The sequence below is a fragment of the Chaetodon trifascialis genome, chromosome 12, assembly GCF_039877785.1.
Source record: "Chaetodon trifascialis isolate fChaTrf1 chromosome 12, fChaTrf1.hap1, whole genome shotgun sequence".
NCBI classification, from domain to species: domain Eukaryota; kingdom Metazoa; phylum Chordata; class Actinopteri; order Chaetodontiformes; family Chaetodontidae; genus Chaetodon; species Chaetodon trifascialis.
The window spans coordinates 6,292,094-6,317,049 of record NC_092067.1 but is presented as its reverse complement, the minus strand read 5'-3'; the positions used below and the strand labels follow the sequence as shown (position 1 = coordinate 6,317,049).

At 42.9% G+C, this 24,956-nt stretch overlaps 1 protein-coding gene across 1 annotated transcript in view; it reads right to left on the bottom strand.

The window, feature by feature from the left end:
- The window catches only part of arhgap20 (Rho GTPase activating protein 20), a 31,393-nt gene extending 8,005 nt beyond the window's left edge, over window positions 1–23,388 (bottom strand). Inside the window, exons 1-13 of the mRNA XM_070976391.1 lie at window positions 23,137–23,388; window positions 19,847–19,932; window positions 11,419–11,595; window positions 9,669–9,818; window positions 8,980–9,021; window positions 8,551–8,635; window positions 8,290–8,367; window positions 7,877–7,943; window positions 7,034–7,237; window positions 3,547–3,731; window positions 2,503–2,667; window positions 1,381–1,490; window positions 666–855 (exon numbers count right to left, since the gene is read on the bottom strand). Coding sequence (XP_070832492.1) covers window positions 666–855; window positions 1,381–1,490; window positions 2,503–2,667; window positions 3,547–3,731; window positions 7,034–7,237; window positions 7,877–7,943; window positions 8,290–8,367; window positions 8,551–8,635; window positions 8,980–9,021; window positions 9,669–9,818; window positions 11,419–11,595; window positions 19,847–19,932; window positions 23,137–23,229 — 1,632 coding nt within the window. The 5' untranslated portion in view covers window positions 23,230–23,388. The remainder of the gene's footprint in view (window positions 1–665; window positions 856–1,380; window positions 1,491–2,502; window positions 2,668–3,546; window positions 3,732–7,033; window positions 7,238–7,876; window positions 7,944–8,289; window positions 8,368–8,550; window positions 8,636–8,979; window positions 9,022–9,668; window positions 9,819–11,418; window positions 11,596–19,846; window positions 19,933–23,136) is intronic.
- Window positions 23,389–24,956: the final 1,568 nt, after the last annotated feature.

The window sequence follows — 24,956 nt, the reverse complement described above, 5'->3', positions numbered from 1 at the left end:
TGGTCACGTGTGTTTCATACATCACAGCAGCACGTACACACTCATGCTGAGGCAGTTTGCTTCTGAAACGTTAAATTCCTCAGACTTTGCACCCTCTCAGTAAGACATACACACGCACACACACTTAAACACACACATCTGTAGCAGCTCAGTGTATTCAGTGTTTTTCAGTTTGACAATTTGGAAAATACGCTTTTTTGCTTGCTTGCCAAGATTTAGATGAGAAGATTGATAGCACTCTCATGTCTGTACGTTCAACGTGAAGCAGGAGCCAACAGTCGTTTAGTAACTAAATCTGCCTACCAGCATCCCTAAATTTTGACAATTTTCACGTTCTATCTGTACAAAAACCAAAATGTATAAACAACAATTTGTGGTTTTCCAAGAGGGCCATGTGCGGGACTATTTTTTGGCCATGAGCAGTAACTTCTTGGCGTCTCCCTCTGTTTCCTGGAATCTTCATAAGGGAATTTGCCTCTTTTATTTGCCATATATGATTGGGAACTTAGATTTTGGTTGCACCCCTAGTATCAATCTCAGCAAGAAAGCAAATAATCATATTTCCCCAGCTATTCCATGAGGCTACAAGATCTGAGGTTTAATTATTAGATGCATTAGCCAGAACGCTCCATATGGTACGTCTGTGTGCATGTGTTCCCCCTCACCTTTTTGGTACCTTCCCCCTCCATCTCTGGGGTGCTTGGCACTGGAGCCCAAAGCATGCTGGGAGCGATGCAGACGGACAGGTTGAAGGCATTCATCTGGTTGTCCTGGGCATTGCCTTGGATACAGTGCAGCACGGCGATCACATGTCTCAGCAGAAGCAGGTTGTCACTGGGCAGAAGTTGGAGCAACCTGAGAGAGAGAGGACAGGAAGGATGGAAGGAAGCATGGAAGGAGGGTAAATACTAAAAGCACAGCCATCACAAAACACACCCTAAAACACTCATTCTGCCTTCTCACAGCGTGCGTGCGTGCGTGCGTGCGTGCGTGCGTGCGTGCGTGCGTGCGTGTGTGTTGTCACGTTGTTTGCTGATCTCAGGCTCCACAGGAATTTCTCCACAAACATTTTCATTGTTGCTTTCATGTTACTTGTTTTTTTACTTTCCCAAGCAAAAGGAATTTAGTTTGTTGCTTCTGGAATTGAAGTGATGCCCTCTGTCTGTCTTTCTTTCTCTCTCTAGACATAAACAGTATGAAATTACAGGAAAAACCATGTCATAGAGAGGTGTCTCTCATCCCTCTGTAACAACTGTCTGTTTGTGTGTGTGTGTGTGTGTGTGTGTGAGAGAAGAGTAACATATTGTACTGCATATTATGACTATAAAATTAGCCGTAGGTTTTGGCATTGAATATGATGTATGACCATGTATTTCTTACCTCTGGACAGCTTGTGTCCTCTCCTCGCCTCCGTCCCCTTCCATCACATCCATCCACTGGTTGTACAGGTCCACACACAGCAGGCTGCCCGGGACACTTCGCAGGAAATCCTGTGTGCAAAAAACACACATCTTGAGAAGTTGTATCGAACAAATGTTTTGTATTTTTGCTTTAATAAAAATGAAAAAATATTGGCCATTATGTCACTGCTGGTTTATTTCATCCTTAATTCATGCAGCATGTCGACCTTCATCAGGTGTATGAACAACAAGCCTTACAAATGTTCTAATGTATTTTCATAGATTAAATAAAAAAAATATTCCACAGTGTCACAGAAATTAGGTTATCTTGTGCATGAAACACCGTGAGGAATTAACAGAAATAGCCATCAAGGTAATAAGGTCAAAAAGTAAAATATCACATTGTCAAGAGCACAATGGAAATAAGGGCAAAGATACCAAAATACAATACATCCTGAGTGGGAATTTGTTTTCCATGATACATAAAAGGATCCCTTCCATAACATTCTTATAGCAGACTGACAATGTGTAAAACAATTAGAAGAAATAGTGATAAAGACCATCATTCATCATTTAACGAATGCATCCATGTTCCTGTATTTCCACTGGAGAAATAACACTTCAGGCGCAAGTGCTATTACAATTATCATCAATTCATTCTCTGTCAGTGGACTAATTGATCAACATCAACGTTGAGGCGCAATCCATGTCCATTGTGCAGAAGAAGAGAACAAAAAAGATGGATGAATCGGTTCTGTGTAAAACCCCAAACCACCTCAGCTGCTCCCTGGAGGCCCGACGTTGTGGTGGCTGTTTGGCCTGGATGTGGAACAATGAGCACCTTGTGTGTGTGTGACTGGCAGGCTGCCTGGCTGTGCAGAGACAGATTATCCTGTCTGGACTTATGTGACTTTGGACTCACATCAGTCGCTCCTGCTTTCTGTTGTCTGGTTTCAAACCAGTGGGCAGAGCTGTGTGTGGTTGAGTGAGTGAGTGTGTGTGTGTGTGTGTGTGTGTGTGTGTGTGTGTGTGTGTGTGTGTGTGTGTGTGTGTGTGTGTGTGTGTGTGTGTGTGTGTGTGTGTGTGTGTGTGTGTGTGTTACCTTGAGGACAGCAGCAATGACGAACACAGACTGGTGTGTGATCTCAGGGTCCTCAGCCCCACTGTCCAGTCTGTCCCGAAGCTCCCGGCAGGCTTTGGCCCCAGCTGACCGCCTGAAGACGCCTCGGGTGTACGGCCCCTCCAGGTAAAGGAACACCAACATGTCCTGGAGGGAACGGGGAGAGGGAAGGTTACCGACATAAAATCTCTAAACAGCACAGAGAAGTCAGTAAGTTTCTATCGCTGACACGACCAAGAAGCTGCAGTGAGCACCTCTGCATGTGAGCAGAAAGCATTTCATGTTTGACACCAAAGGGCTTCATTGCTCAGAAATCCTGCTAGAAATCCAGTGATGTTTAAAACAAAGGAAATCAAACAGACAGCGATTAAGTGAATGACGCTCTCTCTGGCTCTACTGATTGTTTGGTTTGCTTTTGATTCAACATTCCCCTGAAAAACTTCAATTGGGCGAATACTGTGAATCTGTTTGGATTATTTTCTGCAGCCTTGAATGGGTTTTTATGATTTACCAAGCGGAGAAAGACTCTTCAGTGATTTTTCAATAATTTTTCAACATGGATCTGAGTTAATAAAATTGTAAACGGTCAAAAATGTGGATTGGATGGAAATTTAAATCTGGACAAGTCTTATCATTTCATTTATTCTTTCAAACCCAATGAGCGCTTGATGAAGGACCAGTCTGGCCTTTCTAAAACGGTTCTTCAGAGCACTGTATAATCAGAGAGGAAACACTTTTGTTGAGTGCAGACTCTGGATTGTTTATTCAACAGACTGGGGTTTCACTTCTCTGGTAATTCCAGTATGTCCATTTATAATTTACATCTTAACCCATTTATCTGTGACATACAGTTTATAGTATACATAGTGCCATATCAGACAAACCTGCAGTGTAAAAATGAACCTACTTCCCCACATCTATACTTCTCCCCTTCCCCAAACACCATGAACCCCAAATCATCCAGTGACCCCTCCGGACGAGGCCCAGACCCCTCCTGCTGGCCTGCGTGACCTGCGCTCGGCTCACCATGACAGGCTTAGGCAGGCCGTGGTCCGGAGAGCAGACGGAGCTCAGGGGTCGTCCGAACAGCCGTCCCTGAGTGGGGGAGGTCGGGGACAGCGGCAGGCCATCCAGCTGTGTGTTGGAGCCTTTCCAGAAAGGCCAGTTGATCAGAGACCTCTTCCTCTTAAAAGACTTCTGCTGACCAGGCTCTGTGGGCAGAGAGAAGAGGAAGAGGTGAGCTGTGGTTTCACTGGAATGCAACAGCAAGACTGAAGCCTATGCAATAGTTTTATAACATTCAGTTTCTCTGTTCTGGGAGGTTGTGAATTGTTCAGTAGTTCGCCTGAAAGTCTGAGATGGTGCAGTGAATTTCAGAGCGACAGAAGAAAAAAGAACCACTGATTCAGAGAGAAAGAGGTAGACATGCCCCCATGCTTGACAGCACAAACATTTCAGGTTTGTGTGCATGTGTGTGTGAGCGTGTGTGTGTGTGTAGGTGTCTGTTCATCCATATGTGTACTTTTGTGTGCGACGCATGCATGTATGGGGCTCTGTGTGTCTCTTTAGGTGTGTGACTGTGAGTTCCTTGTTGAGTGTTTGCTCAGTCGTGCCAAGTCACCTGTCTACCTGTGTTGTTTGTGTGTGAATGTCTGTCTGCAGGTCCGTCGTCTACATGTTCTCTATGACATAACAGCTCAGTGTGCTTCTGCAGTCATGAACCTGCATACTGTGTGTGCACTGAAGTAGATATGAATGAAAATGTACAGGAAACATTTACTGTTTATTCTAATCTTATGCAAAGAGACTGCTGGTTTCACTGACTGAAATGTGATGATTTGTTGCTTTTCTTTGTTTATATCATTTGGAAAACAGCAGCTTGGAATCTGGGAACTTGTAATGGGCGTGAACGTTTCATCAATAAACAATATTAATATCAGAAAATACTCAATAGATCAACTAACAATGGAAATAATCAGTAATTGCAGCATCATTCAGGATTGCAACTACTCCAAAAGGCCTGTCTGCATACACTGCAGTAAATCTTTTAAAGGACCATTGTAGTGAAATGTAACTGTAGCAACTTTGATTTGCCAACAATCGTGAAATGATAACATTAACGTTATTAAGTGATTGTGATTTGTATCCAAGGGTGGGACTCTCCTAACAAACAAAAGATTCTTTCAGTGGGTGGAGGACCCAGCAGCCCGAAAGGCCAAAATATGTGGCATACCTCACATAGAATTCATTATTTAACGATCTGCTGTGGCGTCATGCCCAAATACATTCTGGAAGAAAGTTCAGCAGTAACAGAATTACTGGCCTGCTCTGGCACTGCTCAGCAGGCCTTGCCATCATAGAAAAAACATGACCTCGCTGTAAATCAGGTGTTACATCATCGCAGCTTTCTAGTCAGGGGACAGGTTTAGAGAGAGGGAACGAGGACACAGAGACAGACTATATGTCGGCTGGGTGGGCAATGTCTGTCATCCTACTATAATCTTCTGCTAGCGTGTTACAAAACAGGTGCTAGATGCATATTTATTACCCATGCTCTCATGAGAGATACAACACAAGACCAGGCAGACTCGTTTAGCCTGATCAGTGATTCACAGGTAGAAGCTTCATAGCGTCAAGTCGACGTTTGTTTCTTTTTCCTTTTGGAAGAAACTGATAAACAACGTCCTGATGATAGAGATGCCAATCAAATTTTGTTTAGAAAGGGACTGACATGGAGGTTAGAAGAACTCTAGAACAATGTTAAATTAGTGTCCATGTGTGCAGCGGCTCCTCAAAGCAGCAGAACACCACAATGTCCATGAACGTCTTCAGTCCAATTTCAGTCACAGTTTGAATGTCTGAGAAGCCACAAGATATTTATGAGCCGGACATCCTGCCAGAAAGGGACATTCAGTCTTTATGGCATGTCACAAAAACATGGCGTTTTGCCTCATGATAAACAGTGATGCTATCACAGCGGTGCTGTTAATTCAAATGGATGCAGTATGTTGCAACGGGCAAGTCTTGGAGGAATTTGAAAAATGCTTTATTAAACACGTACCAATTATTTTCAAGGCAGAATTGCCTGCAGGATTGTTTGAGAGTAAATGCCTCAAAAGGGGCTTTCGCCATGGCTACCACTCAATAAACACACAATGCAGCTTTCGGGTTGGGTGTGAGCGATTAAGCCTCGACGGCGGCGGGGCTGGCATGGAGCGCTTATGTAAGACGCTGTAATGCTTGAGGTAAAGGAATCTGAGGCGAAGCTTGTGGTTGGCAGACTGAAGTCTCCTTGACTGGCAAACACACACTTTTTATCCAAAATTTGTTTTCCTCTAAACCTCGTCTCCTCCTTTTTCCATCTCGGTTTCTGTGTGTTCCTGTCCACCATCCTGTTGTTTTTCCTTTCTCCTCCTCCTCATTTTTCTGTCCCTCTCACTTTTGATGTCCCCTGATCCGTCCCTCTGTAATTTCTTCCGTCTCTATCTGCTACAGTCTATTGTTTCTTTTTCCTTCACCTACACTGACCTTCAGACTTACTCAATAGCTGTGTCATCTCTTTTCACTTTCCATCTTCCTATTCCTGCACTGATCCGTTCCTTCTGGGGTTTCTTCCTCTTTGTCTATCTGATGTTTTTCTTATTTTGACACTGCATCTCTCCTGACCCCTGCCGTAGCCCCTTGGCCACCAAAATCTCCTTTCCCACCATTCTTGTTGACTCCCTTTTTCTCACTTGTTCACGTCCTGATTCATCCTCGGAACGAACAGCTCAACTACATGTTTGATTGTCAAGAATGAGCCCAAAGTGAAACAAATTCTGGGGAAGTACTCTCTGTTCTGCATTCATCCATCTGTATCCTCATATTTCTGCTTGTGGTTTCAAAGAGAATTAGATTTATGGATGGATTCTTGACACTGACCAACCATCTACTTGAAAACCTCAGCTGTCATGTTGATTTATCTATTTTTCACAGCTCGCTGTCACAGCACATACTTTCACTGTTCTTGCTTCATCCTTCTCAATGCATAAGGGTCTATGAGCAGATGGCCACTGTTGATGGTTTTTAAACATTTAACTGACTGAGATTTTTGGTTTGAGAGGAATTAGACAGACTTTTTGAAGTACACCTTGAGGATGCAACATTACCACAGGAAGACATTTTTCATTCACAGCAGACCAAATGAAATACCAGCATGATGGCTTCACTAGACCAGATGTTTGTGTTAGAAGAATGGAAAAAGCAAGATGTCGCTGCTGCCTTCTGTCAGTCACATCAGTATTCATCAGTGTTTCATCTCAGTGACAGTCAGCTGATACATAACTTCAGCATGCCGAAGAATTTCTTCATTTTGAAGTTCAAAGTGCTTTCAACTTTAACCTCACACGTATGTGAAGCAGCCCACATACAAGCATGTCTTTACTTTTGTTTTGAAAAATGTCATGACTCCCAAAATGTCATAAAATGGGTCAGACCCCCAGAATGAGAATCCAGTCCTGACCAGCTGTCTTACCTATAAGCGGTCCTGGTGCAACCTTGCTGGGTTTGAGGATAAACTGACACTGGGTGTCTGGTGGGAGACACTGGTCCAACAGCAGCACCCCTGGACAGTCTGTGGGACTCGCTGAATCCCTCCCTGCTCCTCCTCCCAGGCCTCCCCCACTGCTCCCACCATCCCGAATGTGGCTCATCTTAATGCTGAAGGGAAACTCGTGGCCTGAATGAGAGGTCAAGGCCCAGAGGTTAGAGGTCATGGGTCTGTGCATGTGCAGTCTTTCCGTGTGACTTGGAGACAAATCAAAAATCTGATAAAAATTAGGGCAGAACTTGTGCTGTGCAGCCATGAATCAGCAGTATTGAGTAGGGATGTTAGGAATTCAGCATGAACTACAGAACAAAAGATTTTGGTGAGAGAATGTCACGGAAATGCCACTGTGACAAAAGATGAAGTGCTCTGAAATGTTCCCAGATGTTGGGTTTTTGGTGTGCTGCTGATGCTGGTACAGTAGTTATCCCTGCTGTGGTTATTCTCTGCATTAGTAATGCTGGTTTTCCAAAATATTCATTGTGGGAGGTTTTTGTTTAACTTTAATGAATGGAGACAAGATGTCCTTGTAAGCATACATGCAGATTTTTAAGAATCACCAGTACCTAGTATGTAGCACATACACAGACACACTGGTACTCCACAGTAGGTCTAAAGTCTTATCATGAATCTTATCCCACACCATTAGAGATGAAGTCAAGAGCATCTCGAAACTGAAAAAAGGAAAGCTTCAAGGGAAAAGAGTAGCTGTTCTGATAGTGTTTTAAGCAAAGGGCTGTTCATAATGATGTGTATGACAGGTGGGCTCACCAATGAGAGGGTAAGGCGGATCGTCCTTACTGGAGTTCACCCACAACCGGTGGTCTTTAACGCAGCCCTAGAAAGACAAGATGAGAATAAAGAAATTTATTTTAGCTGGATCTTGATCTTTCTTTAAAAATGTTTTTTGAAACTTTCTTGAAACATTACATATTTTGGGAAAAGGTTTAAATCCCATCATGTTGCCTACATGCTCCACACTAGCAATACTTAGTTTAGACAGACTAACATTGATACTCTCAGCCGTCAGATTAACAAACCTTATTTCTAACATCAGGCCTGGACAGGTACAGCAGAGGCAACTTCGAACATCACAGAATTGGCTGAGACTCTTTGTAACATCACATCACAGTATAACCACTGGACATAGAGCTGAGTATCAGCACTGATCTCTGGTTACTCACTGATATGCCAAACTGCAGCAGAGCCATGCGGATGACATCAGTGGTGCTGTCAGTGTTGCTGACCGCAAGTGTCTTGGCCTGGTGGAAACATTTTGGAAACATCATGGAAATATCTGGTTGTTTGTATGTTACATAAATGGTGGCATGGCTAGTGATGTCATTATTTATCCACTTAAAGACAGACAAGGGTGCAATCAAACAATATTCATCTTTGTGCTGATAGAAGCAACAAAAATCACAGAGCAAAGAGATGAATCTTACATATGCACAGTTTCCAATGTCCTTTGCAAATATCTTCAGAGGGATAGTCTTGGGATCATCCTTCTCTTTTCCCTCAATTATCCGACTGTGTATTGGGACAGAGGAAAGAGGTCGGTGATTAAATAAAAACAGCATTTCAATATAAGTTAAGTTCCTATAACTAAAGCTTTAGCTGGACTGTGCAGTCATAGTGGCTCAGATCACATAAATTCATCTCATAACTTCAATCAGGCCAGTTAATTCCTATTTATTCACACTGTGTTTACTCATGTTGAGCTGGCTTCTATCACCTCTGTCCTATCCAATTCAAATCTTTGCTGCAACATAAGGAAAATTGAATTACAAGACGAACAATGAGCTAAAATACCCAAATAATGAAAAAAAAAAAAAAAATTAAAAAAACATTGCAGGGTACAACAAAGCATTTACCTTTTGATGAGTGCCAACCACTTGTCCTTGTGCTCCTCGGAGCTGCAGAGGAGTAAAGAGAGTCATAAAACATAATCAGCGGAAATCATGTTCAAAGCAACTGTCTGTTTTGCTCTGTTATGTAACTGCTGGCTAAAAGTGCAGACTTCACCCCAAGCTATGACTGGATTCCTGATGATGGAAAATGTAATGAGTGTGTGTATGAATGAGCACCAATGTGTGTACGCCATTGACAAAATGAATATTCAGCACATCGTGTGAATGTATCTGAATGTGTGTTGCATGCTTGTGCCCGCTGTGCATGTGTGGGTATCTGTTCAGGCCCTACTGTGGTTGGATTGAGCAGCTTTATGACCGGGAACTGCCTTCGTGCTTAAGGGTTTAGAGATTTTGTGGTTGCGTGTTCAGCTTTTAGTTCCCTTCTCTCCTGCATTAGCACCTCAGAACATAGCGTACTCTTCGAGAAGTACACTGAAGTGAGTCATTCTAGGAATATGTTTAGTGTCCTTGGTATGAATAAGTGCCATACAATGCAAGCAAACTGAGAGTGAAGTTATATATGAAGAAATTAAGGGACACTGAATTGACTTTGCTCCTGTTGTCTTTGAAAAACAAAACTACAATTCAGCTTCTGCTCGGACATGAACAACCTGCTTATGTGCTGCATGTGTGGATGTGAGTGCATGTACCTGAAGGTGGCCACATAGTTGCAGGTGGGCCAGCCCATGACGAAGCTCCTCTCGGAGTTGGTGCTTCCCTCACACACCTCCTCTATGCAGCTGGCCATCCACATCTCACACACTCGGACTTGGGATTTCACCTTGAAATGAGTAGGAGACCTACAGAAGACATAGTGAGATACATGAAACCAAACTAGGGCTCCAACTTACAATTATTTTCACTGTCGATCTGTCTTAGTCTGTAAAGAAAACACTGAAAAATGCCTTCACAATTTCCCATTGCCTGACATGATGTTTCCAAATTGTTTGTTTTGTCGGACCGACGTTCCAAAGCTGTAATTTGTCAGTCAGATAATCTTAAAATTGGGGGAAACCTTTGCATGAGAGAAACTCAAGAAGTTTCCTTTGTAAAAGAATGCATGACAACATGGAAGTCTCATATCAAGGGCTTCCATGAGGAATGAACTGACATCGCCCACTGCTGAAAACTAACTTTTAATTTTCTTCATAGAACATTTTTCCACAAACGCCTGACATATGGCAGTCCCTCAAGAAATGCTTTACACAGATTAGAATTCTAAAAGGATCAAGCTATTTTCAGCATTTTAAGACAGACACGCTCAGTAGAAGTGTATTTATCCACCACTGCATCTGTGATTACAGAGGGAGAGACTCCAAGTGCACGCATGTGGCATGCACATATACTGTCCCTGCCATTACACAGATACGAAGGACACACACACACACACACACACACACACACACACACACACACACACACACACACACACACACCGAACACACATACCAACACATTCCTCTAGCTCACCCTGTGTTCAGCCACGATGTAATAGCCAATTAGAGTGTGTACTCTCAGTGCTGGAAGGGTCAGCTCCGCCCCCTGGCACATGACCACAGAGGTCCTGCTGCATCTGCACTGAGGGGTGTGTGTGTGTGTGTGTGTGTGTGTGTGTGTGTGTGTGTGTACAGTAAGTAGATATAAGTACACAGAGCTGAACTCTTGTTTCCATCTGTGCATGTGTTTGTGCTGTATGTGTGTGTTAGTGCATGTGCGTTTGTGTGTGGACTTCAAAAACAGAAATGTGCTCTTTTAAGTTTCTATTTTTGAATGTGTGTGTGTTGCAGTTTGTGCAGCTTGTGGGTAGGGAGCCACACTGTAGGCCCAAGGCAGGCCAGTGTGGCTTTGATCTGAGCCAGGCTTCATATGGATTTAATTGGCTGGGAAATAATTATATAGTAGGGAGAAAATGAGGGAGGGAGAAGTGAAAGAAGGGGGTGAAGGAGGGAGAATTGAGGGAAAATAGCAGAAGGATGTAACTCTATCCTGTAGCCTAAAAACTGTTTTTTGCTATCAGCTTTAGAGAAACAACATGCAGCGTTCACTTGTAACAGAAAAGGGCCTTTCTTAAAATGAAGAAACCAACAGCAGTTTGATTGAGATTCCTTTGACAGCAAAAACAAAAACAACACAATTTAGGAAAAGTGAAAAAAACAACCCAGCACCAGTTTGATTGATATTTCCTGGAGTGTACAATTAAAAAACATGAGTCAGAAAATAAATCAAACCAGAGATAACTGTTGTTGCAAAAGAAGCTTTCTCAAATTTGTTTCAGCCTATTTTTTCCTGTTTATGTCTCCCTGTCTCCATTTTCCGTCTCCCTCTCACTCACACAACCACATAAACACACACTCCTTCATTCTCTCTGTCATTTCATAAGACACACAGCAGGAAACTTACTTGGCCTTGGCGACGAGCAGCGTGTCGGTGAAGAGGAAGAGGTGTCTGTCCTGCGTCTGCAGGCCCGTCTTCAGTTGTGTTTGGGCGTGACCCAGGAACACACGGCCTGGACACTCAGCCAGGAAGGCCTGGACGAGGGGACAAGTTTCTGGGCTGACCGGTGTCAGGCAGCTTTCCCTGGGGGACAAACACAGAGACAAAGAATGAAATACACCACTGACTCTCAAAGGAAGAAGCTGTGGTCCGGATGTGTTTGGAGGTAGTTTCGAAGCCCAGCATTGGATGTGGTTGGGCTCAAGTCAGTCTCATCTATACAAGCCAATAGCCCAAATCAAGTTTGTCAAAAAGCTTGTGTGTGAAAATGCAACAAGCATCAGTGAAGTTCGCTCAATAGCTAGCTAGTGCAAACTAGCAAAACAGCAGTAAAAATTAACGAATGGTAGGATTTAGATTGTCTGCAGGTCAAGACTCAGAAGCTAAATCTGCCGAGGTAGAGTTATGAGCTAAAGCTGAATGCACGTCACCTTGAACACTCTGTATTTATCCCTGTTTTTACTCTGCTCTATTAGCACCCAGGGATTTTCCAAACCCCTCCAGAGTGTTGGAACAACGATGCAACAGCAAGCATGTAACTTAAAAACATGAGGCCCATGTTATGGTGAACCGAACTTGGAAAACGCTGTGAAAAGACTTAAATGTCCAAACAGCTTTTGTAGCGTGATTAACGTCCTGAAGTGGAACATTTCCATCATTATTTCCTGCATTTCCGTTACTGATTCCTAACAGTGGCAACCGCACACATAATCAAGCATCAGTAAAATAAATATTGGACTTGTGGACCTGCAGTGCAATGGTCTTGTAATTCATGTATGATTATTTGCATGTTTGGAGCTGCACAAAGATTGCTCTGTTAACTTAAGGTCACAAAAGGCTGACATGGAACGAGGAGCTCCTGTCAGCGAGTTCCTACTCGCACATGTGGTTAAATGATGAACCAGTCATCCAAAAACTTTGTTTGTCTTGTTTTTTTACATTGTCTTGTCTGTTGCTTTTGCTTCCTCTTCCTCTTTTCTCCTTTCACTAAAGCACTTTGTTTTGAACTGTTTTGAAAGCTTCTATAAAGACACTTTCTTGCTTTTGATTTAATTCAAATGGTCTCTTATATCTGTTCCCCTGCTGTCCATCTGTGCTACTGATGGACAGATGAAAACAGAGGGGAATTTTTGGAGGAAGAGGAAATAGTTTGAGAGCTCCATCCTTTCCTGTTTACCTTTCACCAGCAGATAAAAGACCTAAATCTCCACTTACACACACATATACACATTTTCTATCTCTGTCTCTGCCTTTTTGTAGACAAACATACACACATGCGGTCTGCTCTCTCACGCAGGTACACACCCACTTCTTTTAATGCAGTTTCTACACTTTTCCTTCTCTTACACATGCACAGCCTTGATACCCACCAGGGCACACACACAACTCTGTTGGTAACCCCTTCAACAAAGCACCCAGCAGTGTTGAAAGCCCCGCTGGGAAGACAGAGATGCTTCGATTCTCATACACCAAAATCCTTCCAGCTATGTTGCATAAGTGATTGGTTACATAATTAATTAGCAAAGAACAGACAACTATGCTGGAGAGCTTTCCCTTTTGTCTGACTTTGTGTGTCATCCAGAAATAAACCCAGAGGGAGCTGCATGAATTCAATTAAAAGCCATGAATGTAGCCAATTAAGGGCTGATGCTCAGTGGGACACGTCGCCCTTGAAGAGTCAAAAACTCACTGAACTGTCTAAGAGTGAAAAATGAGTGAGGGACAGGGTGAGAGGATTATATCACTTTTTTTGGTAGGTGACACTTCACTGTATAAAGGCCATGACACCATGTTGCTGTAACGATTACAGAATCAACAGTTGCACAACAATCTGCTATTGTTGTTACACTGTATGTCACTCATGCACCACTCCACTGCTAGAAATTAAGCACTCCTTTATTTCTTTGTCAAGGAGACAGTGGCAACAACAGGTAAATCTTCATTTTTGGTGCCAAATCTTAGCATAGGGCCCAATTAATCAAAAGAACTTCATAAAGTTGAAAATGAGATTAAAGCTGAGCATCTACTGGATCTCTCAACATGGCTCTCTTAATGTCATGCAGCATGCCACCTCAGGAGGACAGCAGAGGGGCAAAAGACCACTGCAGAGGGACGTTGGCAGGATTCTCAGGTTCACAGTTACAGAGCAAAAGTCCAAAACTTCCCATTGAGTCTATCAACACATCCTCCTCTGTTCTTATGGTCTATGCAGAACCGGGAAATGCTCCTGTCAGCAGCCCACACACACGCACACACACACCGACAGAAACGGACAAACCTTCCTGTAAAGCCCCTTTCACATCCCGCTGCCCCCCAAAAAGACAACATCTTCTGTATTCACCACACATCCCTCCCTCCTGAATGTAAGATTGACAACTGAGCCGGCCGTCCTTTGAATCTGATGGATGAGCAACTAACGGCTCCATTGTGCATCATGTGATGTTGATAAATTGAGTGCTCTGCCTGCCCGCACATACATGGCCACCTTTGTCGAGGCACGGCACTGTGGGGAGAACTGTTGACTTTTTGGAACACAATAAGGGGCCAGTGTACAATGAGCCACACAACACAGCATACTAATGTCCCAGCATGAATAATTAAGAGGCATCGGGCATGATTTGTATATAAAGGTTGATCCATTTTATCAGCATGAATCAAACCGGTAGGCCTTTGACAAGTCTATTTGGTTTACAGAGTCCAAAATCACAAATGAGTCCATCCTTAGACAACTCAATTAGGAGTAAAATCATAATATAGACAAACAGAATTACAATCTAAAACCAAAAACTGCAAAGTTACAGAGCTACAAGAATACTAAAATGCAACCAATGATCCAGAATCAGTGGACTGGATTGGATGGAGCTGCATCATTCATGTGGATTGACAGACCTGGTGTTGTTCACACATCTGGACATGGACAGAAACATGATTGACATCACACACACACACACACACACACACACACACACATGCACGCACGCACGCGCGCGCACGCACACACACACACACACACACACACACACACACACACACCTGTAAGTGCACACCCCGAGGACAACAGCTGGACAAACAGCTGCAGCTTTCTCTTTCTCCTTTCTCTCGCTCTCTAATTTTCTTCTTCACTTCTTTCTCTTGCTGAGGTGGCCATGATGTCACTTTTCTCCCCAATTCCATTTCTATCTGTTCTGCATCACTCATTCAACTATTTTTTCTCTTTTTCTCAACCTCAGCTTTATCGTTTTTTTTTTCTAGAAATATCAAGACCTTAATGCACCCAGCAGCTTAACGCAATGTCACCTCAGCTGTCAGTTGGTCTATTCAGGCCGAGCAGACTCACTCCCTCAGGGCAGCAATGACACACACTTATATAACTCTGTCCATCTGCTCAGCTTTAACCCTGAGAAGGACTCTGTGTGTTTATGTGTGTTTTTTGTATCTCTATCATCAGTTTGTCTGCAGCTGATTTGCGTCTGGTAATAAACCTGACTCCAGGGCACCAACACACCAACACAAGTTCTTATAGTATCTAATATGAACCAGGAAGAAACCTCCACCTCTCTCCTTTTTTCCTAACAGAACATGCGAGCTGGGACCAGGATTGAAAGAGGAGAGTCAGAGATGTGAATGCTGAGCTGTACGTTTGTGTTTCTGCATAAGGAGGATGGCATCTCCAGTAGTGTGACCTCTTTCTCCAGGATAAAGCCTGTCCAGACAAGCAGCAATTGATGATTCAGTGCATGCATGAGAGTGACAGAAAGAGAGTCAGTGTGTGTTACATCAGTCTGTTCCATCTCTACCTCCAGTGCACAGTGGCAGCTTTTGTTCACTGCTGCAACAAACAATACCATAAACATGACAATAAAGACGTTACAAAGGGGATGCATTTCTGAATCGCACTTGAATTACAACTGAGTCAATCTTTCTGTATTTATATGTTTGAATGAACCATGCCTCATTCTTCATGCACGGGGAACTAACCTGACTGACTTTTTTGCAGAGGGTGGGTCCATTTTTTTTAGAATAGCACACTCTTTCATGTTCATTGAGAAGGTTAACCTAATTTCCAGCAGCAGCAAGCTACTGGAAATTAGGTTAAATAAGAGTGAAGTTTGCAAAGTGGGAAACCAAAGTGAGCGCTGCATTTTGCATGACGCACAATTTGATTCATTATCACTGAGAATTGAGGTAGGCGATTGATTTGTGGATAGCAAGCATAGACGACTACTACCCACTCAGCCTAATTAGGAAGAAGAGTTTCACCTCCTGAAACTCAAACTTCTTTCACGGACAATCCAAAGAAGAAACCATCGTCCTGCCCACGCTGTGTGGTTGACAGGAGACCAATGGAAGCGCAGAAACACTGAGGAAAGAAACACCAAGCAGGCCGCCAGACTTTTAAAACCACATCTTTTTCACCCTCTGTCTCTTTCCTGTTTCCACCTGACATACCTCACCCTGACCTGACTCCTTCTGCAACAGATCATTTTCATAGGCAAAATATAATGTCATCTCTGGCTGACACACAATACTCTCTATATAGCCAGAGGAAGCACACACACAAATGCAGGGACACACACACGCAGGATGAGGTCAGAATACTGAAACTCTTCCCCGTCAGTGAAAGAGAAGTGACCGGGGGCTGTTAGCCGTGATATCTTTAGCAGGGCTCGTTATTAAAACCAGGAAATGTCTTTTGCATTATGTGTGATTGCATGTGTGTTCTTTTATCTGTCAGTTTGATCAGCAAATGTCCTCAAACAATCAGAAAAATCAAACAACAGTCATCCAAACTGGGAGCATTTCCTCTTTTTCTAATAGCTTAATGCAGGTTAGGACTCAGAGTTTAAGACTGAGATTAGAATTAAGTAAGTAAACAGAGTATTATCCTGATCCTGAACGTGTGTCTGCTGGCTGCAAGAAGAATGGACAGACAGGTTATTGTGGTGTGTGTGTGTGTGTGTGTGTGTGTGTGTGTGTGTGTGTGTGTGTGTGTGTGTGTGTGTGTGTGTGTGTGTGTGTGTGTGTGTGCATTAAAATATGAGTGAAATGTATGTATGTACCTTGTGTCTCTGTCTGCATGCACGTGTCTGTGTGTGTTTACACTCAGGTGGTTTTTGGATTTAAGTGTGCGTGTCCCATTGTGGTGAGCGAGAGTGTGAGGTCAGGGTGTCAGCCAATCATGTGTTTTTATGCTTTATGGTACAGCCACCTTCCTCCCTGTAGTCTAGATTTCATTGCCTGAGGGGGAGGGGGCGTATACTCCAGTCTGAAACCATAATACCCTGAACTGTAAGCCTGGAGGCTGAAGGATGAGGTTATACTTCTGGATGAGGTGTGTGTGTGTGTGTGTGTGTATGAGCTGATGAGTGTGTGTGTGGAGGTGATGTAAGTGGCTGAGCTGAAGGCAAGAGAGCCTTTCAGCGCCTCTTGGCCTGATGGGAAAGGCAGGACAGAGGGACAGAAGGAGGCATATCAAAGATAATGGAAAGGAAAAAGTAGAGCTCAAATCAGAGCTTAAAGAGGCACATCATCAGAATCAGAGCTTTGAATCTGATGAAAAATTGATTGCTACCTTGTATTGGTCACAAAGGATTCACCAGGTTGACCGCATGAGTGTTATTCTCATGAGAAGGGATCTTTATTATGAAGCTTTATCTCAGTTTGCCTTAAAGAGATTTGCGCTGAAAATGACCAGAAGTGGGCTGAAAGGGAAAACTCTAGTGGCTTGAAAAGGAGAGCAGAGCTGGAGACAGTTTGTGGTTTGTAAACCTGCCCCCAGATACACTGATTGATTCATATAATGTTCGTTACTTCCCTCCCTTTGTAATAACACCTGAGCCAGTGATTTACTTGGATAAAGACCACATTGGTGATGCAAGAGTGAGTAAACCACTGCCAAGTATTGTTGGCAGCACTGATACACAGAACACATTAAAACTGTATTAACAGGACTTTAGGGTGTTACAGTTTTCATACAGTTCCCAAAGCAGATGGTCTGAAAAGCTTTTACAGTCTGAATTCATAACAGAAAAAGATCAATTACTACAGTCATCTTTCTTCAAAACATAAAAATCAGTGACAGTACCTGTCGAAAGAAATACACAGTGACCTACTGTGAGTCACCTGAGCGCTTTAATTTCACATCTCCCCCCTGGTGAGACCCCCTGCGCACACATATCCACATCCAGACCTTAATGAATACCTCACACTCACTGACATGGGAGGTGTTGACCCCAGGTGACCCCCACTGGCCTCTACACCTCCTGATGTGAGGTCAGAGGTTAAGGGTGACAGCTGACAGTGTCAAGCCCTGGCTCCATACCTCCTGAGACACTCACGCAGACACACTCTCACACTGGTCAGACGAAGCGACTTTCACTCAATAGTTTGTCTGTCTTGCTCCAGTCTCGCAGCCCACTGGCTATCGTCTGACAATTTAGCTTCTGGGGTCAACGGCCAATGTTTTGGGGCTTTTGGTGTAGCCAGCAGATTTTGGAAAATGGACAACGGATATCTGGGTCAAGGGTTCCTTTTCCGTATGCCAGACGTTATTTACAGCCTGAACAGCGACTTGACTTGAAAACTCGACGACTACTCAACATTTCGGTCACTCTCTATAAACAGATATCTGCATATAAATGCAGACACATTTTTAAAAAACTAAATCATGATCAGACAATAGCTGATGGTTTCCAGGTTTGCATTTCGGACAATGTGTTCTGCCTCTTTGGCACTCCACATGGACTAAAGCCTACTCAAACATGATTGGTCAATCCTATTTGGACTATAAAGGGACAACAAATGGAAACCAGAACACTTCCGATCCCAAAACCTTGTGCCTTGCCAGCAGATTCTGCATTCATATGCAGAATCTGTTTACAGAGATTGGTCTTGCCCTTTCTGTATGCCTAGGAGCTGAATATGTGAGTTGACTTTCTCACTTTCTCCAGCACACACATACGCACACACACGCACACTGCCCGAGAGCGCTGACCCATTTAACAGTGTGGAGTGTTTCCCTCAGCACTGGTCTAAATGGTGCAGTCTCACACTTCAGCGTGCTGCCGCCCAGCCTGATCTCCCCCTGCTCACACTAATAAACTGCCACTAGCTCACACACACATTATAAACATAGACAGTCGCACCATGTCAAGTTTCATCCCAGGGCATTTGCTCATTGGAGAAATTCCGATGGCAAAACATTTTTTTAAGCCTAAAAGTGCTCTGAGGCCTTTTGAGGCTCTCCAGCCTGTATCCTTATGGAAGTCCACAGCGTTCATTAGGCAATCCTCACGCTCTTCCTTTTTATAACTTCAAACTTCAAACTGTTTCTCTGTGACAAGTCACTTTTCTTCAAAGACTGAAAGGGCCGTGAAATTCCCTCAGTGTTTTTTTTTTTTTTCTAAAATCCTACCAAATCTGGCATTGGCAAGGATATATGAGACAAAGGTTCTAGTAAATAAATACCCTCCCCAAGGGGTTTGTAATGGCTTATTTCCGACCCTGTTAAAGGAAGAGGAAGGGATTTGTGTGATACGAGGGTGATGAAATGTCTGATAGCTCTGGGAGAACTAAGCATTTAAACCCTGTGTAAGCCATGAATGAGTCTGGGGGGCCAACCTCTCAGCTCTGTAAAGTCACTTTGAAACTTTTCATATTTTGTCATGTGTGTTAGTCCAGTGAGAGCACTTTCACTGTCCTCATCCACATTCTGTGTGTGTCCAGAGTGGAGATGTTAACCTGCAGCCTCACAGCTTCACTTTTTTCATTCCTAATCCACTTAAATTTCTAGTTGTGTGTTTCTGGGGCTGACTGGCTGAGAGACTTCAGACAATTAATCAATGAGTAAATGTATGCATAAACCAAAACGGTCATCATTAATAAGCTGTTATTTTAATGGCTATTAATTAGAAGTGCTTCCAAAAAGTCTGCCATACTGGAGGAGGATACAGACCAGCAGGAGAGACTTTTCACAGCCTATAAAACGATAGAAAAGATTCACTAACATTCATAAAACTATGAATAAAGTACCAAACGTTTATACAGAAGTAAGAAGAAACAGGAAGAAATTTTACAACTGCACTTGCTCAGAAACCGTGCAGCATAACTCACACAGGACAGAAGGACTATGCTGTGTTCCAGTGGAGCAGCTACATCCGTTACACCATCTACTGAGAGAAATCGTGGTTCCACTGAGAGACAGGCCAACAATGATGTCAGCACCCCAACCCCGGTGTGTGTGTGTGTGTGTGTGTGTGTGTGTGTGTGTGTGTGTGTGTGTGTGTGTGTGTGTGTGTGTGTGTGTGTGTGTGTGTGTGTGTGTGTTTGCTCATACCTGGATGTGCTTCTGGATCTGGTAAGTGCTTTGCTGATGACCAGTGAGGGAGCTGACTGTCGTCTCTGGGCCAAGGTCTTCATCTTCTGCACAGTCAGAGGAGAGAGGAGAGAGGAGAGAGGAGAGAGGAGAGGAGAGAGGAGAGAGGAGAGAGGAGAGAGGAGAGAGGAGAGGAGAGAGGAGAGAGGAGAGAGGAGAGAGGAGAGAGGAGAGAGGGGTCAGTTCAAGCAGTGACTGGGTGTGATGGTTGGCACCATTCTTTTTGGTTTGTGAAAAACGTAATATTAATGGAGGGGGAGACAAAATGGTTGCAAAGCTTCGAGTCAGCACTGCTTCAGGCTGGTATTTGGCTGTAGCAGGAAATACAGGCAGACAGGGAAACAGACACAAGAGAGAGAAAGACAGAGAGAGAATTTAAGAAAAAGGAGAAGTAACCACAGTAAAGAGGGAAGAGAGGAAGCCAGCTAAACAGCTGAAGATGGCCACTAACTGAAGAGTAAGTCAAAACAGGACTGAAGTAGAGAAATGTTGTCTAGCAGTTGCACAATGTTGATGATCCCTCATATATTTTCATGGTACCGTGATAAATTGTAAGCTCCCTCCCAGAAGTATGACAGGCATGCCTGTGGCTAACACAGCTATTTCAATGAAACTTAATTTATTTAAAACATACCCAAACCATGTGAGCTGTAAGCATGCTGCAGCTGCCCCTAAACACACACAACACTCATTCAACCAGGGTCAGGCTTGAAAAAAGTCTTTGCTTCCTAAAGTCATTTGCAGGGACTTATGGGTAAGATTCCTCTGCTCTAGATCTATAGAAGGAAGAATTAGACTTATGTTAGTCATCCAGGCCAAAGTTACTACAGTGCAGCAAAGAATGTGACAGGAAGTGCATCATAAGACACTCGACTGAGTGCGTGGAGAAAAGAAAGCTGTATCCACTTTACATTTCAGACGTCAGACGCCTGAAATGAGCTGCTGTCCTGGCTCACAAAAAGACATTTCCCTCGTTGCAACCTTGTCCTGATTTTTTCAGAGTTGCCACATAGCACTGAAAATGTCTCGACATTTTCATTACATTTTTGGTCTGTTTAACTGCGTTTATGGTTTGTGTAAAATATGACGGTTTGGATTGGGGTAAGGTTTCCATTACTTTCATGTAAGAAACTGACCCAGTTGAGTTTGCTGCCATCTTTCATGCAAATTCCATAAGACATGCACTTTTGTTTTTCTGACACATTAACACACATTTTCAGTGAAATCAGGCTTGACAGTAACAGTAACATTTGTAAGTTTACATGCATCTTCTTCCTGCAGGCATGAAGTGATTGGCTGACACATGAAGTACTGACATGAAAACACTCCACTTGGCATGATGAAACAACAATGACAAGCCCTGATATTTCAAACTATGCTGACGGGCCACAGAAAAGAAACAGGAAGCATGGACTGTAGGCACTAACTAAACAGCAGTGTTATTATTTCAGCGAACAGCAGTATAAACACAGTAAATTACAGTACACAATAAGCATGTACCTGATATGTATGTCAAGTACAGCTCAGGATGAACTCTCAACATTTTGATGCAAACATCTCAACGCAAATAACTCCTGAGTGACTGGAGGCATGCAGAAACTGCATTCATGCAGACTTTCTCAGTCAGTGACGGTAAAGCAAAGCTCCAGTTTCTCTGTATGACAGCTCGTTTCTCACAGCTGAACTTACCAAAGCTAAACACAGCACAATGCCTCCCAAACCAGGCCAAAGAGCCGCAACTGCTCATTAAAAAAGGGCTACAGCAACAATATCTGTAGATTCATGAGGCAAAATTTCATGAACATCAAGCTGGGGCTGCAGAGGTGGTGACATACTTAGAAAAACATTAAGTAAGTGTATTCTGGTGCCAAAAAGTACTGCACTGGGTTGAAGAAATTGGAGGATAACATCATAAGAGAGCTTGGAACTACTGTGCTTATTGTACAGTAACTGCAGACCATAAGGCATGATTTTGATTTTGATTCATCTGTAGCTGAGTTTACAGACTGAATCTGAAAACTCCAACACCAGCCTTCTTTTTACAGATAACGGCAAGACGATAGCGGGTAATATTGAAGGTTATAAGCTACCCTTAATTTCAAACTTTAGACTTCTTTCACCAAACTCTTGCTTTTAGCAGCGTTTTGGCAGATCCAAGACGACCACTCACATCCCGCCTGCTGAAAGATGCAGTTACACCTTTTTAACACGTGCTGGATGGGGGCGCTGTTTACTACAATTTAACTGAGCTGCTGGAGATTCACCACTTACAAATCAGAAAAACCAAACTTGGGATGAGAAAACTGCAATAAACAACTGTAACAATGTGCACTGTATTTACGGGAAAGTCGGAGATAAGGAATCAAACTTCGAATGATGTGTTTTGTGTGTTTTTACTGTTTCCACTAATGAGGAGTTCAGAGTAGCCAGAACTGATGGCTCCGCAGTGAAGGAATCATTCTTCTGTGTTTGCGTGGTGACTCCTGTCTGTCTGATTAAAATACTCTATCAGCACATTATCCTGCTCTGTTATTTGGTTCCTGGGCTTATTCATACACTGCTTTATTCAGGACAACACAGACGAACTGGAGACCAGTAAAATATAGAAGTAATTTAGGGATTCGGGGCGTTTTTCTTAGTTAAAGGGTTGTTTAATTTAGTCAGCATTTGATTACATTTTTCCAAAATATCAAAACCCAGGACGGTCAACTTTTTCCTGAAATTCTTGAAAACTGCCCTCCTTGATGAGCCTTTGTGAGATTTTTCAGACAGCGAAAACAAAGAAGAAATGTGTCAATAACTGTTATTTAAAATAGAACCACGCGCTTAGTGACAACCGGAGCTCACACCATTATCAGTTTAACCACTAATCAGTCCAAAACTGACCTCCACCTGAAACACAACTGCAGACTTACACGAACAATGAGAAAAATGATTCAACAGCCTAAGAACAAAAATGAATAAATAAGAAAGAAATGCAGTCAAAGCAGAAAGTCATACTGGAAAACACAATCGGTCTTTACTTTAGAGTCACTCTTGAAAACAGACGCACCACAGTGACAGATAGTGCAGGGATGGTACAGGACTGTGATGTGTGTTTCACATTTCCTGACAGGGTAATTAGAATATAAACTGCTCATTTATGCTCAATGAGCGCATCGGCAGCTCAGCGCGCAAAAACGCAAAGCGTATCCACAACCATCACCACCACATCAGCACCAAAAAGTCCTACAGAGAAGCGTCACTGGTACCTTCTTGTTGTCGGGGGGCGTCTTGCTCTCTCCCGTCAGAGAGTCGGACCTGTTCTGTCCCATGGTCCCCTGCTGCGGTGACATGGTTTCCATCAAGACTGTATGGATCCACGGGGCCGAGCGCACAGACGGTATATTCCCATGATACGAGTAAGTCCAAAGTTTATCCGGCGGAGAGCAGGGCACGAGCCCTAGGAAAATCCATAATGATGAGGAGGCGATCCGGAGGAAGAGGAGGAGGAAGCTGTGTGCTGTGTGTTGTGTGCTCTCCTCTGTGTGTCTCTGCGTCTGAACGCTGTTTGATCTGAGCGCTGCGACTCGGGTCCGCCTCAGCCGACTCTAATGTTATCAAGTTAGCAGAGGTGAAACGCATAACTTCCGATCTTATTTTTCAAAATAAAGCCATGTTTACGAAGTGGTACTTTTGTGTGACATTAAGCAAGATAAAATATGAAGTCGAGTTAAAGGAAAAGATTATCAGTCAAATGTTAATAACGTTTGATGAAACTGCATACTTGTAATGTGAATTTTCAATATTGCATTTATACTAAATATGACCAAAGCCGGACAACTGAGCAAAGCAAGTAAACAACTAGAGCCCCAGACTGCAAGTGAACTTAAAAGTCCCTCGTTCACTGTTTGATATTTGTTTTTAGTCATTTGAGTTGCCTAGCAGAGGAAATTTTCATGACTTAAGTGCAGTCAACTAAAGTGAATCCTGCACTTTGTCACAAGTTTTAAGAGGTTTATTGTCTTAGTTTATATTGTGCACTTCTCACCTCAATCAAGCGCTATTCCAGTTCTGGTTACTCTGATCTTAATGACACTGATCAAATAACACTGTGACTATGAAGGGAAGCAATCTCCTTATGATTGTATGAAGAGCTAAAACACTAAACTAAAAAGCTAAAAAAAAAAAAAAAAAAAAAAAGGAAAAAAGAAAAATATGGTATATGAATTATTCCTTTACATTTGTGCTGAAAATGTATACCAATAAAAATGATGAGAACACTTAAGTAGCTGACAATGACAAAAATTCAAGTTCTTCTGCTTGTTTTGTTAATGTAATGTATAATGTAGCAGTGCAGTACAGTATATACAGCATAACATTTCTTATGTAAGTATGTAAGTTCTTTTTTGCATTTCCAAACACACCTAGAGTTTGTATTTCTTTTTTTTAATCGTGATTTTGTTTGTGTGTGTTGCCGTTCCTGTGAAATTTGCTCAGGTATCTGTGTTAATCTATTTCATACTTTTAGCTTCACTCCATTCTATGTAAGATTTACAGTGAGTATGATATATTGGGTGATCTGTACTCTCCAGTCACTTCAACAAGTTTTGCCTCTTTTATTTTGAAGGCAGTAAGTAACTTCTGGTCATATCCTGACCTAATCTGCGTGTCTTGACCAGCTCACATAGCTGAAAGCATGTTTTGATTTAACTCTTAAGTTGTCTGTGTAGCTACAAGTGTGTGTTTTTATATGAAGGACCATCACATGTTTTCCTTGTCTGGCAGTTAGTGCCATATAGAAGGTGACTGTTCTGGTACGACAGAAAGCGGTTTGCAGAGGGTCCTCGCCAGGTGTTAGAATGCACTCCCAGGGCCAAGAATAACATGACTGATGAGGAGGAATGCCCACAGTATTTTCTTTTTTTTTACACAGGCATGGCGCATGACACATTTGCTTTACAGCTACAGCTACAGTACACCTCACTGTAGGATAACTTCCTGAGTGGGTGGCAGTGTTTACTTTAAAGAGTCTGACGGCAAGCAAAGCACACCCCTCCATCAAAGCTGAAGTTAAACTGATTTGCTGCCC